The 16081-nt window shown below is 53.9% G+C and overlaps 1 protein-coding gene and 1 long non-coding RNA gene across 2 annotated transcripts in view; both read left to right on the top strand.

The window, feature by feature from the left end:
• The window catches only part of LOC140898299 (uncharacterized), a 30629-nt gene extending 24307 nt beyond the window's left edge, over window positions 1-6322 (top strand). The window contains exons 3-4 of the long non-coding RNA XR_012154949.2: window positions 5407-5572; window positions 6274-6322. This is a non-coding gene — a long non-coding RNA (uncharacterized LOC140898299). The remainder of the gene's footprint in view (window positions 1-5406; window positions 5573-6273) is intronic.
• A 190-nt stretch (window positions 6323-6512) lies between these two features.
• LOC140898122 (maestro heat-like repeat-containing protein family member 7) lies at window positions 6513-14384 on the top strand. The gene is made up of 12 exons (XM_073311570.2): window positions 6513-6782; window positions 7213-7310; window positions 7666-7788; window positions 8134-8213; window positions 8652-8757; window positions 9292-9387; window positions 10135-10239; window positions 10619-10754; window positions 10987-11081; window positions 11795-11947; window positions 13268-13414; window positions 14139-14384. The coding sequence occupies exons 3-11, from the start codon at window positions 7744-7746 to the stop codon at window positions 13361-13363; spliced, it is 912 nt and encodes a 303-aa protein (XP_073167671.2). The 5' UTR covers window positions 6513-6782; window positions 7213-7310; window positions 7666-7743; the 3' UTR covers window positions 13364-13414; window positions 14139-14384.
• Window positions 14385-16081: the final 1697 nt, after the last annotated feature.

The following is a 16081-nucleotide window of genomic DNA, read 5'->3' as shown; positions in this document are numbered from 1 at the left end:
CTAGATGCCTTTCTGGAACGTGTGTAGTCAAAAATTAGCTCCTATGCTCTACAGAAAGCATGTGATATGCAGGGGGTCAGATGACACGCTCTAATGGTCTCTTCTGTCCATAAAGTCTGCTAATTGATGAAAAATGAGCGTAGCATGGGGAGAAGCCTCTGATGTTTTACTGTGTTCGGCTTGAGCCCACAATGAACGCTCATTGAGAGGGGTGATCCAGGGGAAGCAGCTCAAACATCCAATGTGGCTGGACAGGGGCAGGACATCAGCACTGCAGGGGAGGGGTGGGTGTGGCAGTGACATCACAAGGGCCTTTGGCAGGACCTCAGCCTATTGGACAAAGGTGGTAGGGAGGCGATGACCTCACAGAGAGATCTTGACATCAGCCAGGCAGGACAGGGGTGCAGGACAGGGGCCACCTCGGAGATCCCTGTGGCTTTGCTTCAGCACGTCTCCTTCTCGAGGTCTCTCCTAGAGGACTGAGAGAGCATTCACTTTCACATTCGTGAGCGCAAGGAGGACCCTCTTCGGAGTTTTCTCCTTTTCTTTTAGTGGTTTTGCTCGAAAACAGACGTCCCTGTATAGAAGGTAAGAGCCTCGGAGAGGTTTGGAACCTGTTCAGTCTGATCCATCAGGTGTCGGCTGATTTTTAGGAATGGAAAACACTAGATTGCGGGGGAAGCATTTTATTTCCGACCTAAGACTTTGTCCCTTAGAATTACTGGGGACATTGGGGTTTCTCCTTTTTGTTTTCCCTTTTCCTGTCTCTCCCTCCTTTCTCGTCTTCTCTTGCATCTTTGTCCTTTTCCCCTGCTTTCCTTTCACCACCAGGACCTGTCTGTGCGTGTGGAGTTGGGGACGGAGGGAGGGAGGGGGGGTTGCACTCCAACTCTCATTGCGGGAGGCCCTCCCAAAGACATGTGGCTGGAATAGTTCTCGAAGAGTGACTCCCTCCGGTGGTGACCCGGGACATCTGGTGAGAACTCTCAGCTTTCTGCTTCTCAGAGTCTCAATGCTGATTGGGGGAGTTTGGGGCTATTGTGAGGGAGGAGGCTCAGGTCCTTGTGACCCTCTTTTAAGACCAAGGAAATAGGGCATAACCAAACATGTATTTGATTGCTCTTGCCGCTTTTCTCCATTCATTGTCTTGGAGTAATTCACGATTCTCTCTCTAATGGGCTAGTTCTTCTAAAATACTTACTAAAGAATTAGGTTTTAATAAAGCCAAATGCAACCCCATACCTCCAGTAACAAAGGAGTCAGGCGGCACCCTACAGAATTGGGGACAATCCGCTGGAAAGCAGTGACCCTGAAAAGGATTTTGGGGTCATAGTGGACAAGCTGTTCAACATGAGCTGTCAATGTGAAACTGTGTTAAAAAAGGTTAAAGCCATTCTTGGCTGGATAGAGTAGTGAGGATGGAAAGGGAAGTGAAAGAGCATTGGTGAGACTGATGTTGGAATGTTGAATCCAGTTCTTGTTTCCACATTTTGAATATTATGTTAAAACAATTGGAGAGGGTGCAGAAAAGATTCATAACTGAGTGATGGGGATGATGCCCTATTATGAGACATTGAAAAAGCTCAATCTGCTTAGTATATACAAGAGAAGAATGAGAAGTGAGTTGCTTGACTTCATGGAGAGAAAATGTTGAGTATAAAAGGGCTCTTTTATGTCTCAGAGAAAGGCATGACAAAACCCCATGGATGGAAGCAGAAATCAGAAAAAGGATAATGACAATAAGACCCAGATTTGTAAGAGGGTGGTGTTAGGGGGCTTATTCCTTCACCCACTTACTTCCCTGGTCCTTCTCACATGAACAGAGAGCAACAATACCCGAAGTCCAAAGGTGCAAACAATTCGATGTTTATTGGGGTGAACTTCCAGCAAGCATGATTCCAGTTTCCTTCCTTAGTATCCTCCTTCCCAGCTCTGACACCACAGAGTCTTACACCTATGTCCCTGTTCCGATTCCTGCCCTTAGCCAAGCATGATTCCAACTTCCTTACTCCCATTCCCTGTTCCCATTTCCCCCTTTAGCAAAACATGATTCCAATTTTCTTACCCCCATTCCCTGTTCCCATCTCCCCCTTTAGCAAAACATGATTCCAATTTTCTTACCCTCATTCCCTGTTCCCATCTCACACACCCACATGCCCACCCCCACCCACACCTCCACCCCCCATTGACTACAGATTATATAGTAAAACTTGAGTTCTGCTTAGCTATACCTTAACCAATCATTTTCCTGAAATTTAACTAACCAATCCTAACATATTGTAACATGATTATGTAACCAATTATATCCCACCACCTCAATTAGTTTACACCTAGCAAAATTAATTATACAGCAGACAGGAACAATCACAGAACCAGACAGAGATTATACAGACAAACAACAGCAAAGTGGGAACTATAATGACAAAACAATACAGAAGTGAGGATTTCACATCCCAGCTATTGATAAGTGAGTTCTTGCCAGACAGGATGCTATCAAACTAAGTTTCCTTTCACATTTTCTAGGCACTTCCCTTTCTCTGGAGGTGATAGGAATACAATCCTGTCCTGATACTGCCTAACAGCCCAAAAGCACCTTATTTCAATGTGACTAGTTTGGAATGTGAGGATGTGACCGTTCGCTTCCCAGTTTATGGCTGCCTCTGCTGCTTAGCCAAAGGCCTTAGCCTAAGAACAGGGCCTCAGACTGTGACAGTAAGAGAAGGCCCTTACACCAGCAGACAGTGATTTTGATTCTTTCTTTTATACCTCTATCACTAGCCAAGTGATAAGAATACACCTAAATTCTTAGAGTATAGGCCTTTACAGACAGGCCTGAATATCTATATCCTAACAGGTGGTTTGTCATTGGCACAAAGTACCAAGAGAAATGATGGCTTCTCCATCTCTTGATCTCTTCGAATAAAGACTAGATGCCTTTCTGGAAAATGTTTGAGTAAAAGAAAAGCCCAGCTCTTCTGACATACAGGAGGCCTTAGGATACGCAGGGGATCAGATTAAATGCTCGAATGGTTCCTTCTGGCCATAAAGTCAACTAACTTGTGAAAACCTAATTGCGGCCTGGGTAAGAACTTCTGTGTTCTACTATGTAGTCGGTGTCACCTCACAAGGAAGTGACATTGAGTGGGGTGATCCAGGGGAAGCGGCTGAAACATCCAATGTAGCTGGACAGGGGCAGGACATCAGCACTGCAGGGGAGTGGTGGGTGTGGCAGTGACATCACAAGAGCCTTTGGCAGGACCTCAGCCTATTGGACAAAGGTGGTAGGGAGGCGATGACCTCACAGAGAGAACTTGACATCAGCCAGGCAGGACAGGGGTGCAGGACAGGGGCAAGCTCGGAGATCCCTGTGGCTTTGCTTCAGCACGTCTCCTTCTCGAGGTCTCTCCTGGAGGACTGAGAGAGCATTCACTTGCACGTACGTGAGCGCAAGGAGGACCCTCTTTGGAGTTTTCTCCTTTTCTTTTAGTGGATTTGCTCGAAAACAGACGTTCCTGTATAGAAGGTAAGAGCCTCGGAGAGGTTTGGAACCTGTTCAGTCTGATCCATCAGGTGCTGGCTGATTTTTAGGAAAGGAAAACATTAGATTGTGGGGGCAGTATTTTATTTCCGACCTAGGATTTTGTCCCTTAGAATTACTGGGGACATTGGGGTTTCTCCTTTTTGTTTTCCCTTTTCCTCTGTCCCTCCTACCTTTCTCTTCTTGCTTTCTTTGTCCTTTTCCTCTGCTCTCCTCCCACCACCAGGAGCTCTGTGTGTGGAGCGGGGTCCGGGGGGGTTGTGGGAGGCCCTCACAGAGAGTGGAGACTGGACTAGTGCTCCGAGAGTGATCCCCTCGGTGGTGACCGGGGCCATTCTTTGGGCTATTTAATGAGAACCCTTAGCCTCCCACCCCTCAAAGTCTCAACCTTGATTGGCTGAGGAGGGGGCTATTGACAGGGAGGAAACTCTGGTCTTTGTTGTTCTCTTTTATGACCAAGCAAATAAGTCACAATCAGTTATACGTTTGACCAATGTGGATGCTGCTCTCCATTCATTGTCTCGGAGCAGTTCATGATCCTCTCGAACATTCCAGTTCTTCTGAAATAATTGCTGAATAATTACTATGAACAATTGTTGGTCTGTAGCTCATTTGAGAGCAATTCTGCTACTGACTGGCTGCATCAGCTAAGACAAGTCCCTGCTCCTTTCTCAGCCTTCGTTTCTCCTTCTGTCAAGAATGAATAACAATCCACTCCCACCTACCTCACCATGGGTGGATGCTGGGGATCCACTGAACAGTGTCACTCGGAGCAGTGCAGACTAGGGGGTGTCCTATCACACTGAGCCATATCAGATTATAACCTGATATTCAATTTGATTTGTATTTTATTGTTTTGAAATTGTGAAAAGCAGCAACTACTTAGCTCAGAGTGAAGCATCTCATCCAATTTTCTAGAGCATAGTGTCTCCCCTTTGTGTATGACGAGACAGTTGAATGCACTGTGACGGACAGGAGATGCTCTTGTTTTGCAAACAGATATTTTTGCAAAGAATTTTCATCCTACTTGTTATGATTTCAAGAAACAAAGTGGTTTCGTTTGAATGGATTTTCTGACAGAAAAAGGTTTCCATGAAAATGTTCACACCTTATTTCCTGGGCCTTATCCCTGCCTCTGGGGGGTTGTTGTCTGTTAGTTAGAACAGGAATCAGGACAGTTGTCTTCTCTTTCTGGCTCCGTCACCGCTTCGCTGTGTGACACCTTGGGTAGGTCCAATGGGAACAGGGTCAATTCTCTAACTCCAGGCAGCAGGAAGCCTGGGTGAGATAAGGGATGTTAAGGCCATCTGCGAAGGAGAAAGGGATGTTTCCAGGTGTTGAATGTCAAGAACTCTAAACTTTGCTAAAATGGATAGTCTCGAGAAACAAGAACTAGTTGGGGCCAAACTTTAACCATTGTCTTTTATAAAGCCCATTCAGGAATGTGAGTCCCAGAGAGCCATAGAGAGGGGGAGCAACTTGCCCAAAGTCCCACAGATCAAGAGGCAGCAATGGAAGCAGGAGTGACACTCTCTCTCAAAGGCAGGGGGACCAGACATTAGGGCCTGGTTGCAATTGCCAGCTGTGGGAGGGAGTGTGCGGCAGTGGTCAGTGAAGGGGTCCATCCATGGCTCTGACACTCGGTGTGACCCTGTGGTCGCAGCTGAGGCCCGTTTGCCGTCAGTAGGGTTGGGGTCCCATGGCTACAGCCCAGTGGGTTTGGGAGGCTCCAGGAAGGTGAGTAAAGTGCTGGGATGTCAGGATCCCGGAGGCGCTGTCACCTCCGCCCTAGGGCCGTGTTCTGCACCCCCTGCTGCTGGCTGAGTTTCTCCGTCCCTTGGCAATCAGACAGACTCTTGTTTTCACAGCCAGTCGATCGCCCTCGTGTCATCACCCTGCCTGCTGGCTGGGCAGGGTAACTCCTGAGGTCACCACCCTCTCCAGCCTGCCTTGGGCTTGGAGAGTGAGGAGGAGGGTGAGGGACGTCTGCTGACCCTGAACATCCGCCATCCATTGTACCATCACTGAGAGCACGTGAGTGGCATTCGGGTTCCTCGGTGTCTTCCCCTCTCTGTCTGGGGGAGAGACTATCTCCAAAGGGGGATTTCATTTGCAAACAGCCCCCAAGAGCCCCTCACTCTTAGGCCAGGCAGGGGCTTCTCCAGAGCCGTCTCCAGTGTGTTTGGAAAGGTTCCAGCAATGGGGCTTCCCAGCCCTTCCCCTCCCAGCCCTTCCCTCCCAACCCTTCCCCAGGCTGAGAGTCTCTGAGGTGAGCCAGACCCTGTGAGCTGCTGAGCCTGGAAATCAATGGGGAATGAGGAGGGCTCTGTGCTTCCTGTGCCGAGGGCCTTTGTGACTTTGATGTGAGGAATGATTTCCCAGGAGAAGTCCGGACTCCTGGCTTCTGTTCCTTCTCTAGCCTGGGTGGGAGAGTGGCCTGGGACGACAGGAGGGGACTGCTTCTCCAGAGTAACCGATGGTCTTTGGGACTGACCTCATTGCTGGAAAAGGATGAGACTTCCTGGCTATTGCAGCAGCAGGGATTAGGAGGGGGAACGTTGGGAGCGGATCATGCAATGAACTCCTGCCCGTGTGTGTAGATGGCATTCCCTGAACTCCTGTGTGGGCAGAGGGGGCGGCTGTGGTTGGAGGAGGGAGGAGGAGGGACGGAAAAGGCCCAGGAGTGAAAGGCTGCCTTGAGCCCAGTCTCACCCCTGCTCCCCGCTCGGTTCCAGGATGGCCAGGCTCCTGCGGATGTTGCGGAGGAAGGCTCTGCAGGTGGCCCCAGAGCCTGAGGGAAGCAGCTGCCGTCTTCCCAAGGGGCAGAGCAACCCCTGCATCCCTGCTGGCGGGGAAGCAGCTCCCGTCCAGGCCAGACGGCGGAAGTGCCCGGCCTTCTGGAAAAGGACCCCGGCTCCCGGCGCAGGCGCCGAGCTGGGAGAGGCCCCGACTAGGCCCCAATGGAGCTGGCCCAGGCTGCGGTTTGGCAGACAGGACCCAGCCCAGGAGGGGCGCCGGGCAGGGTGGCTCTGGGGCTTGTTGTGTGGGCAGCAGCGGCCCCAGGAGCCCAGACCTCCTTCCCATCAGGAGGCATCGCCCTGCCCGGTCTCTGAGGACCTTCCAGCCCCTGCAGGCCAGGAGGGGGAAGGTCCCTGTCCCAGCACGGGCAGCTCAGCCTGGGACAGCGGCAGCACCTGGGCATCTGGCAGCAGCCAGGCCAATGGAGGCCACTGCTTTGTTCCAGGTGAGGAGCCGGGCTGGGCTCCGGGAGGGCTGAGGACGGGATGTGAACACCCTGGGCCCAGATGCTCTCCCAGGGATACGGGGGGGGGGGGGGTCCCAGCCCAGGTGTCTGGCCTGAGCCCCGCGAACCCCACGGACAGCAGCAGCCATCACACAGCTGCCCCTTCCGCACGGGGACCTGGGGGTGGGGGCATGAAGAGCTGCTGCCACTTTGGTCCTTGCTGCTCCAGGGCCGGGGGAATCGGCACCTCCCCTGGAGTCCTGGCCAGTGGAGGGGGGGTTCTTCTCTGGGCTTCTGCAGCTGTTGGGGGCTGAAGGCATCCCTGAGAGGGAGGTTTGGGGCCCCATCTGCTCTGAGTGCCTGAGGTGGGAAGGGGGGTCTTGAATCCTGCTCTGCCCACCACGCCCCTGTCCTTCCCTCCCTGGTGCAGGGACCCCCCTGGATTCGGAGCACGAGGAAGGGGTGGACGTGGCCAAAGATGAAGCTGCTCTCAAGGTCATCCGAGAGCAGCTCCAGTGCAGAGATAAGGTACAAATGTTCCCCACTGGGCTGGAACCAAGATTGTCCTGTCCCTTCCCAGGATCCCCACCCCCTGCCGAGGGTCTTGTGCCTCCTGATCCACCACCCCCAATGGGACCCTTTTACATCCATGATGTGGGACCCCCAAGATGGGGGTGTCCCACAACAGCCAAAGTCATCTCCCCCCACAGGCACTGTCCCAGTTCCTGATCCTGCTTGTGTAGGAGTGGTGGGGGATTTGGACAATAGGTGGGTCCCCACAATCCCCCATTGAGGCCTGAGCCCTGGAGCTGGTGTGGGTGGGGCAGGAAGGTCCCTCATTAACAGGTTGTCTCTCGCTATACCCCACTCCCGGTGGGTACAGGATGAGGGGCAGCAGCTCCTGTTCCTTCAGGCCACCTACCCCGCATGTCTGGCTGCACGGGAGAGAGGGGAGGACACGATGGAGCCGCGCTGCTGCAAGGCGGCTGTGGTGAAGAGGATCGTGGTGAGTGAGACACGCCATACGGCAGCTGGAGGGAGGGGGAGAATTGTGGGGCTGGGGGGCAGCTGAGAGTGGGGGACAAGGAATCTCATGGTCCCAGCTCAGTCGTCGGGATGGGGCTGAATGGGGGCAGTTTTGACAGGGAGGAGGAGAGAAGGGGATTTGGAGTGAGCTGGGCAGGAATCCGAGAAGGGGGACAAGTCGGATGGGCAGGAAGGAATTGGAGGAGCGGGAGGTGGTGGGGGATCCTGCTGGCCATGTGGGGCACTGGCTGTGTCATCTCCTCACTGGGAGGCATCAGTCGGGCCTGAATCTCACACGCTCCTTTGTCTCTTTCACGTCTCACAGGAGCTCATCGAGGAGCTTCCCGATGACTCGTCACCCAGCGCCGTCCTCGCCCACTCCCTGGCTGCAGTGGGCTACCTCTGGTACTGAGACAGCCCCACCCCCCCACCCTGCCGGCTCCCCTCACCCCAGTGCTGCTCAGGCCCAAGGCTGGGAGTCACCGTCACTGTCCCTCCCAAGTCACCTCCCAAGAGTGGCGCCTCTGGCAGAGATGGTGGGGTGGGGAGGGTCACTCTCTCCTGGCAGGGCTCTTCTTTTCACTCCCATAACATGACAGGGGCCTTGGGGAGGGGCTCACTCCCGGGCTCCGATACAGGAGGGGCAGCAGGCTCCAGGGAACAGCAGCTATTCCTGTCCTGCCACTGTCTGTCTGGGACACCTTGGCCTTGTCATTCCCTAGCGAAGTGCCTCAGTTTCCATTCTCGCCAGACTGTGCCTCTATCCCTGTGGCTTGGTGTCTGTCTTGGCGACAGTCCCACCCAGTACTGCACAGTCTAATAGCAGCTCCTCTCTCTTGCCAGCACCATGAAACCTGCCCTGGAGCCAGCCCTAGAGACCCACCTCTTGCGAGCTGCCCTTCACTCCGTCTTCACCCTAGGCACAGAGAAGGACACCACCGGCATCCAGGTACTTTCTCCTCCATCCTCCTCCTCTTCCAGAGTAGTCCTTGGTCCCTACTCCCTATATTCGCTGGAGCTCCATCTTTAGGGGTGGGGTAGTGGAGATGGAACAAGCTGCAGGCTTGGATCCTTCCCTCCAGCAGGGAAGAGATTACCCCTCCCTGGGGGATTTTTCTTTCTTTCTTTCTTTCTTTCTTTCTTTCTTTCTTTCTTTCTTTCTTTCTTTCTTTCTTTCTTTCTTTCTTTCTTTCTTTCTTTCTTTCTTTCCTAAGCCGTGTTTGGCCCAGAAGCCCAGGTTCCATCCATAGCAACTTGGCTGTTTCATACTCTTCTGCCTACAAGGCCTTCTGCAGAGACCTGCTAAGCTCATGGATTAAAGCTCCAGGGGTCATCAATTCTTGCAAATTGCCTGCAGTGGGATGTGAAGGAGAGAGGCCAGGAGATGTGTTTGGGAGTCTCCCCAGTGCTTCCCAGAGACCCCTCTTCCCATCCTGTGGCAGGTGTAGGCCCAGGTTCCCTAACTCTGACCCATGCTTTGCAGACTCTGCAGAAAGTCATCCCAGAGGTCCTGGATGCCATGCTGGGGAACCTGCTGGCAGAGTCCCCAGACACAGACAGGCTCCACTTCATCTTGGAGGTGAGCCCCATTTCACCGTAACTCTTTGGGGGACTGGTAAGGAGAAACTGGAAGATCCATTTTCTACTCTGTCCTCCTAGCTGGGTCCCCAGTGGGCCGTCCTTGGTTGGTGGGTCAGTGCAATGTAGTGTCAGGTCCTTCCTTCTTGAGGAACAGAGGAAGGAGCTGGGACTCCAAGCCAGAGCTCTGCCTGGTTCTGCTGAGCACTAAGCACAGGGCTCCTGGCTGTCTTGGGGAGAGAGAGTCTGAAAATCCACCCTTCCCCCTCCCCTCCAACACACAGAGCCCATGAGATTAGGGAGCTACTTCTCAGAGAAGAGGCACATGCTCCTTCCTAGAGAAACAGGAGGGCCCCAGGGAATCAGCCCTTCCCTCTGATCTGCTCTGAAATTCCTGGGGGGATTGTGCTCTCAGTCACTCCCTACTTCCCCCCAAGGATTTGCATAGCAAGGAAGGGCCGAGGGTTCAGTCTTCTTTCTGGTGAACTGTTCAGGAATCAGGGATTCTGGGAGGATGGGACCAGCCCCTAGATTGTCCCAATCTAGAGAGATGCGGAGAAGTTGTGACCTGAAGGGTACAAGCTGCATCCTGGGGGAAAGAATCCCCTTCTAAAGCTCTGCCATCAAGGACTCAGCTATTCCCCCCTGCGCAGAATGTCTCAGGCCCCTGGGGCTGGAGGCGTGGGGAGCTCATTTGTAAAGCAGGAGCAGCTGGCCACTGAGTCTGACCTGCCTCCTTTCCCCACAGCATGTCAACCTCTGGGTCGTGTCCAGGGTGTCGCAGGAGCGAGCCAGGGCCATCAGGAGCAGCACAGCCCTGCTGAGATACACAGTCACTCTCCCTGAGTTTGACGTAAGTGAGCTCCGAGCCCAGCTTGCTGGCTCCAGGCGGAGTTGGGCTGGCTCCAGCGGGCTGCAGGATCTGCTGCTGCTGCCGGGGCTGTGGCTTAGGAGGGTTCTTCATGGGGAGGCAGAGTCAGAGCAGGACTGAGCTAGCTTGAGTCAAGTTCTTCTTGTCCTGGTTCAGTGTTCCTTTAAGGGGACCATGCTCCAGCCCCTGCTTGGCATCCCGGGCTCCCTTGGCAGCAGAGCAAATGAAGGCTCGATCTCAAGCTCCTCTCCCCCAGCATCTCCCGTAGAGGGGCTAAGGGGAAGGAGCCCTCTGGCCCAGGGCAGACAGGGAGCTGAGAGGAAAATGCTGATGGAGTCCCCTCTGCTCTCCCTTCCATTAGATCTCAGCCGAGTTCCTTCAGATGGGTCGCCATGTGGCCCAGCTGGCTCTATTTGTCAGCGATCCAGACAAGGACATCAGCCGGCAGGCCAGGGAGGGGACTTACCGGCTCTACCAACTGCTGCTCCAACAGAAGGGTAAGGAACCCAGCTGGGACACGGAACCCAATAGGGGACTGAGAGTGACCATATGTTGATAATGGGACCCTAGACCATTTCTCTCAGACTGACCCCAGCCGGAGGACAAGTCTCTCTCTGCCTCTGTTCTTCTCCACTCTACTGTGGAGCCACCAAAGGGATTGGAAGGACACAGAAACTGCAACCAGAATGAGGAGAAAAGTCGCTCTCTTTCTCTCTCTCTCTCTTCCAGGTCTGACCATACATGACGTGGAGGATCTCTGGTGCTATGACTGGCACCAGGACAGAAGGCTCTTAGGCTACAAGAATACAGCCAGAGTGGGGGAGGTAAGGGCACTGTGCCAGGGCATGACACAGCTCAGGGAGTGTAGCTGGCTGGGTTCCCTGCAGTGGAGGCCTCCTGAAGACAGGAAAAGAGCCTGCTCCTTATTTCCAGCTCACAGTTCCTCATCCAGCAACCAGTGGGACACGCTGGTGCCAAAGGTCCCACACTGGGACTGGGCCAGGAGTCTCCTTGTTCTTGTCAGGCTGCAGGTTGGATTCCCCTTGAAGAAACCAAGGAGCTGCAGAGGCCATTCCCAGCGAGGAGAGAAATCATTAAGCTGCGGGGAAGAGACCTTTGGTCTGTCAGCTCCAACCCCCTCCTCCCCTCAACAACACACGCACACTCCTCTAGCCGCTGAGGTGCAGGAGATCTCTCTGCTGGAAGCAAGACAGAGTCCCCTGTCGTCTCTGTGCCCTGCACAGCAGAGTGGGCCTGCTCACCCACATTAGAGATCCATTTCCAGCCCATCCTGGCCCCTGCCATAAATTGCCTTCCCGAAAGAGCCACTGGAGGCTTTGGTCCCTCAGCATCTGCGACCTTTTAATAAAGGGGCTTCCGTGAGCCCTGGGACCCTGAAAGCCTCCTGGGGAATGAACTGCCTTGGCCACAGCAGCTCTCTTCCCCGCCCTTTGGGGCACTAGACGCCATTGTACCGCCAGGACTTGGAGGCTGGCTCTGGGCAATCTACTCGAGCCTCATGTCCTCTTGGTTTTAGGTCTTTGAAAAATTCTTCTCCGTCGGGCAGAGAAGATCCTTCGTACAGACAGCATTGCTGGCCATCCACGACCCCCTGCTGCGTGTCAGCCAGGCTGGGCTGGTGCTGGTCTACTCCCTCCTGGGGGAAGCCCAGCAACTGATGGGGGACACGGTAAGCAGCTGCAATCGACTCAGAAGCTTGGGGTGGGACCCAGGGCCTCATTCCTCATTGAGTTATGAGGAGAGGCTTAGGGAGCTGGGATTGTTTAGCCTGCAGAAGAGAAGAATGAGGGGGGATTTGATAGCTGCTTTCAACTACCTGAAAGGGGGTTCCAAAGAGGATGGCTCTAGACTGTTCTCAATGGTAGCAGATGACAGAACGAGGAGTAATGGTCTCAAGTTGCAGTGGGGGAGGTTTAGATTGGATATTAGGAAAAACTTTTTCACTAAGAGGGTGGTGAAACACTGGAATGCGTTACCTAGGGAGGTGGTAGAATCTCCTTCCTTAGAGGTTTTTAAGGTCAGGCTTGACAAAGCCCTGGCTGGGATGATTTAACTGGGAATTGGTCCTGCTTTGAGCAGGGGGTTGGACTAGATGACCTTCTGGGGTCCCTTCCAACCCTGATATTCTATGATTCTATGATTCTATGATTCCCATCCTCTCGCCATTTGCTGGCCTGGTAGCAAGGAGCCTCATGGGGACTTCTGGCCTTCATGGACTTCTGTTCTTAGGATGTGGTGCTCTGCTATCACTCCTGGGAAGGACAGGAGAGTCCCCTAAGTGCCCTCTGGGAACCTTTCCTGCCCCACAGAGCTGCACCCATTTCCCCATGGCCTAGTGTCCATGTCACCCCAGCCACCATCGAGAGTTGCTCCCATCCCTGGCATCCTGGGAGGCCAAGGACTGACTGGTGATGGTGACTGACTGAGGCACATGGGCGTGGGAAGCTGGTCTTGCTGCTGGTAGGGCTGGACCCGCTCTCGAGAGATTGGGAGGATTCAGTCGTCAGCGGCTGCTGACCTGCTCCATTCACCAGGGCTGCCATCCTGTGGTTTCAGGTTTTGTCACTGGGGTGTCTTGGGGAAAGGTCTCAAGCTCTCCCCATTCCACTTCACTGCTGCCAGAATCCCTCCCACCCACCGCCACCCTTCTAGAGCCCCCTCCCTGCCCTACCTGGGTGGGGATGGAGGTAGGGGTGGAAGAGAGGGTTCTCCGAACTTGAGCGGTGTCCCCAGGTGGGTTGGAGGTGGAACAGCTGTCAGGGGCACTGATGGGGAAGTGGCAGGAGCTCACCCTACAAGGAGGGGGGTTGGCACTGAAGGTCACTAGAGAGGACAGCAAGCCTCCATCCTGGGGGTCAGGAGGGTGAATCTACCACTCAGACATGAGCAGCTGCTGCGTGGAAATGATGGTGCTGGTTCCAGGTGCCCTTCATCCTCCCTGATTCCTGGGGAGTGTCTCAGTCTCTGACATGTTCTCGTTCCCCTGCAGCATGAGGATGTCACAGCCAAGGTCATGGGCCAGCTTCACATGATTCGGCACTTGCGCCAGATGCCCGAGGCGCTGCAAGGGCTGTGGCTCATCTGATGCTCTTCAAGGTTCCCCTCCCTTTTCAGCAAGTCCCGCTCCCTGCTGCAGGTACTGCTGTGTCTCACTATAAATGGGGGACTAGTGGAAGCAGAAATGGAGGCCCCTGGCACTCACAGGAACTCTCTCCCCTCTCTGTGGAGCTGTGTCCTTCCCGCGGCCCCCCAGATACCTTCATCTGGGGCAGGAGCTCTTTCCCTCACACCCATATCCCTCCCCTCTTTCCTTGATCTCACCCCCATTCCATTTCCCGTGCTCCCAGGCAGAGATCTTCCTGCCCCATATGGCGCAGAAGGACCTTTGGGTCAGGGCTACAGACTGTCTGCCCAACTGAAGCTCAGGAAGCTCCACCTTTGAGGAGGTGAGGATGGGACAGAGGCTCAGGGCTAGCTTCATCTCCTGCCCTTTATTCTTCCTTTGGCCCTTCTCTGGGCTCTCAGAGTCTGACATGAAGAGGAGCCTCCTCCCCGCATGTCTTCTAGGCCCTGGGGTGTGTGACAGCCTCCCAGATGGGTGCAGTCAGAAGCTGAAGCACCTCAGGGAGCAGTGGGGACAGGTCCCTTGTCCTAGGAAGCCAAGCAGTAGTAGTTCTCAAAGAGGCCTAGAGGGAAGAGCCCACTCCCTCTTGGAGGTAAGAGTCATTGACTTCTTTGGGCAAAATGGGTTTCTTGGGGGAGAAATGGGATCCCTGCTGCATAGCCTGGCTGGGAGCTTCCCCCATCCCTGGGACAGAGACATCTTCATCAGTGTGCCACCCTTGTTTTTTTCCAAGCAGGAGGCTCCCCAGAGAACTCCTCCTCAAACCTCTTCTCCTGGGAGCGTTTCTGGGAGGAGGCTCCTGTCCCTCAGTCTCCAACTCCATCATGAAGTCTCTTTCACCTAACATCTCCGCTCTCCAGCTCCACTTGCCGCAGCAGGACAAACGGACCTTCAGCTCGTAGGGAACAGACTGTGACCTCCTTCTGATCAGCAATGGGGTTTCACCATCCCCTCAGCAAACCTGTCAGCCGGGCTGGACCGGATTTGAAGGAGGAGGGTATCTAACAGGGTGGCTTGGCCTATGGCTGCCTAGCCTGGGGCTAGGCCAAATTGATGATCAAGTGAGCCCCACCTGAGAGGAAACAAGGGAAAACAGCAGCAAAAGTCCAGAAGCAGAGCGAGCTGTTCAGGAGATAGCCTTGGGCCAAACCCTGGAGTCCAGGGTAGGACTGGCTTCTCTCACCGTCCCTAAGGAAGGGGACATAGAAGACCATAGAAACCCAAGAAGGGCAGGCCGAACCGAAATCAGGCTGAGGAAGAACTCCCCACGAGGGTGGAAGGCCTTGTTTCTGTTCAAGACATTTTGGGACTTTGTTTGCAAGGAGCACGACCCAGGAAGGAGTGGAGTAAAGGACAGTCACCTGGTTGGAGGGCTGAGTTCCCAGCCAACAAACTGCAAGAGTGAGTATGAGCGGGGTTGCTAGCCCAGCGAGAGAGCAATGACACGAGGCCTGGCCAGCATCTAGCGGTGAGTGAACTCTGGTACACACCCAAAGTGGCCGTGTCTAGAGCCCTGGGTAAGCTCTTCTGTGGGAATTTCCCATGGGTCAGTGGGGCCAGAATCTCTCCTGCTCCTTTGGTCTCTTTGGGCTTCCCTCAAGATGTCTGGTAAACTGCCCTTGGACTCTGGGCCCAGCACCGCTCAGAAATTATTCGCTACCTTCAGAGAGACAGGGCACAGCTCAGCCTGTTGGGTAGGCTGGAGAATCACACTTCACTCGAACACACAACACTGAGGTGGTTTGGGAAGTATAGTAACAAAGAAGAGATTTAAGTGATACTAAGCAAGAGAAAGAGACAAATTTCAAAGAGAGAAACAAAACACAACACACTTTGTAGTGACTAAAACTGAATCTTAACAAGTCACAATCTTTGCCTTAGCAGTTTCCAGACTAACATCTCAGCTTTCCTAACAGACCTTCTTTGATGTCCCTGTAGGGTAGAAAACTTCTCTGTCGAATCCGCTGATTTGATTGCTTCGTCTTCTGGTTTCAGAACCTCTGTTCTCCTTCTGGGCTGCCTGGACCCTGATTGTAACATTTCTCTGGCCCAGCCTCTTACACAGATGTGTGCTGCAGCCAGCCCAGCGCAGGGAGCAGTGGGGACAGATGATCTCCTTCTGTCGGACCAAGCAACAGGGTCCCATTGAGGCTTAGATGGAAGATCCCAGGCATCTCCTGGAGGTAAGAACCGTCCACCCTTCTGGGCACTTGGGGCTGTTGCAAGAAAGAGGGGGCTCCTGTTCCATAGCCTATTTGTCCTCATGACTGTGTTTTTTTCTTCTCAGAGGATGCGCCCGGGACCCTGGAGACTGTTTCGTGCAGGAGGTTTGAGCAGGGAGAGATCACTCACTGTCCTGACCCCTGGGTCATTAACCCGGGTCTGCAGGGTTCCTGGGAGCAGCCACCCTCCAGCACGCCACCTGGAAGCCTACGAAAAACTGCTTACCTAGGACTGACGAAGTCCAGACCCAGTTTGAGGCTCCTATTGGCAGAGTCCCAGAGCAGCTAATCGGCCCCCGGGACCTCCTTAAACCAGCAGCAGGAACAAGAAGCTGTCTGAACAGCCGAGATCCTCCCCGGCTCTGGACCGTGTGTTGGCTGTTCCTGCTCCCACTCCCCAGGCTTGATTTCCTGGCATCTGGACTCAGGGTGACTCATCTGACTTGAGATTCTGAAC

Source organism: Lepidochelys kempii, chromosome 14 (genome assembly GCF_965140285.1).
Source record: "Lepidochelys kempii isolate rLepKem1 chromosome 14, rLepKem1.hap1, whole genome shotgun sequence".
NCBI lineage: Eukaryota > Metazoa > Chordata > Testudines > Cheloniidae > Lepidochelys > Lepidochelys kempii.
Note: the sequence above shows the minus strand (reverse complement) of the source record. Positions and strands in the feature narration are given on the sequence as shown.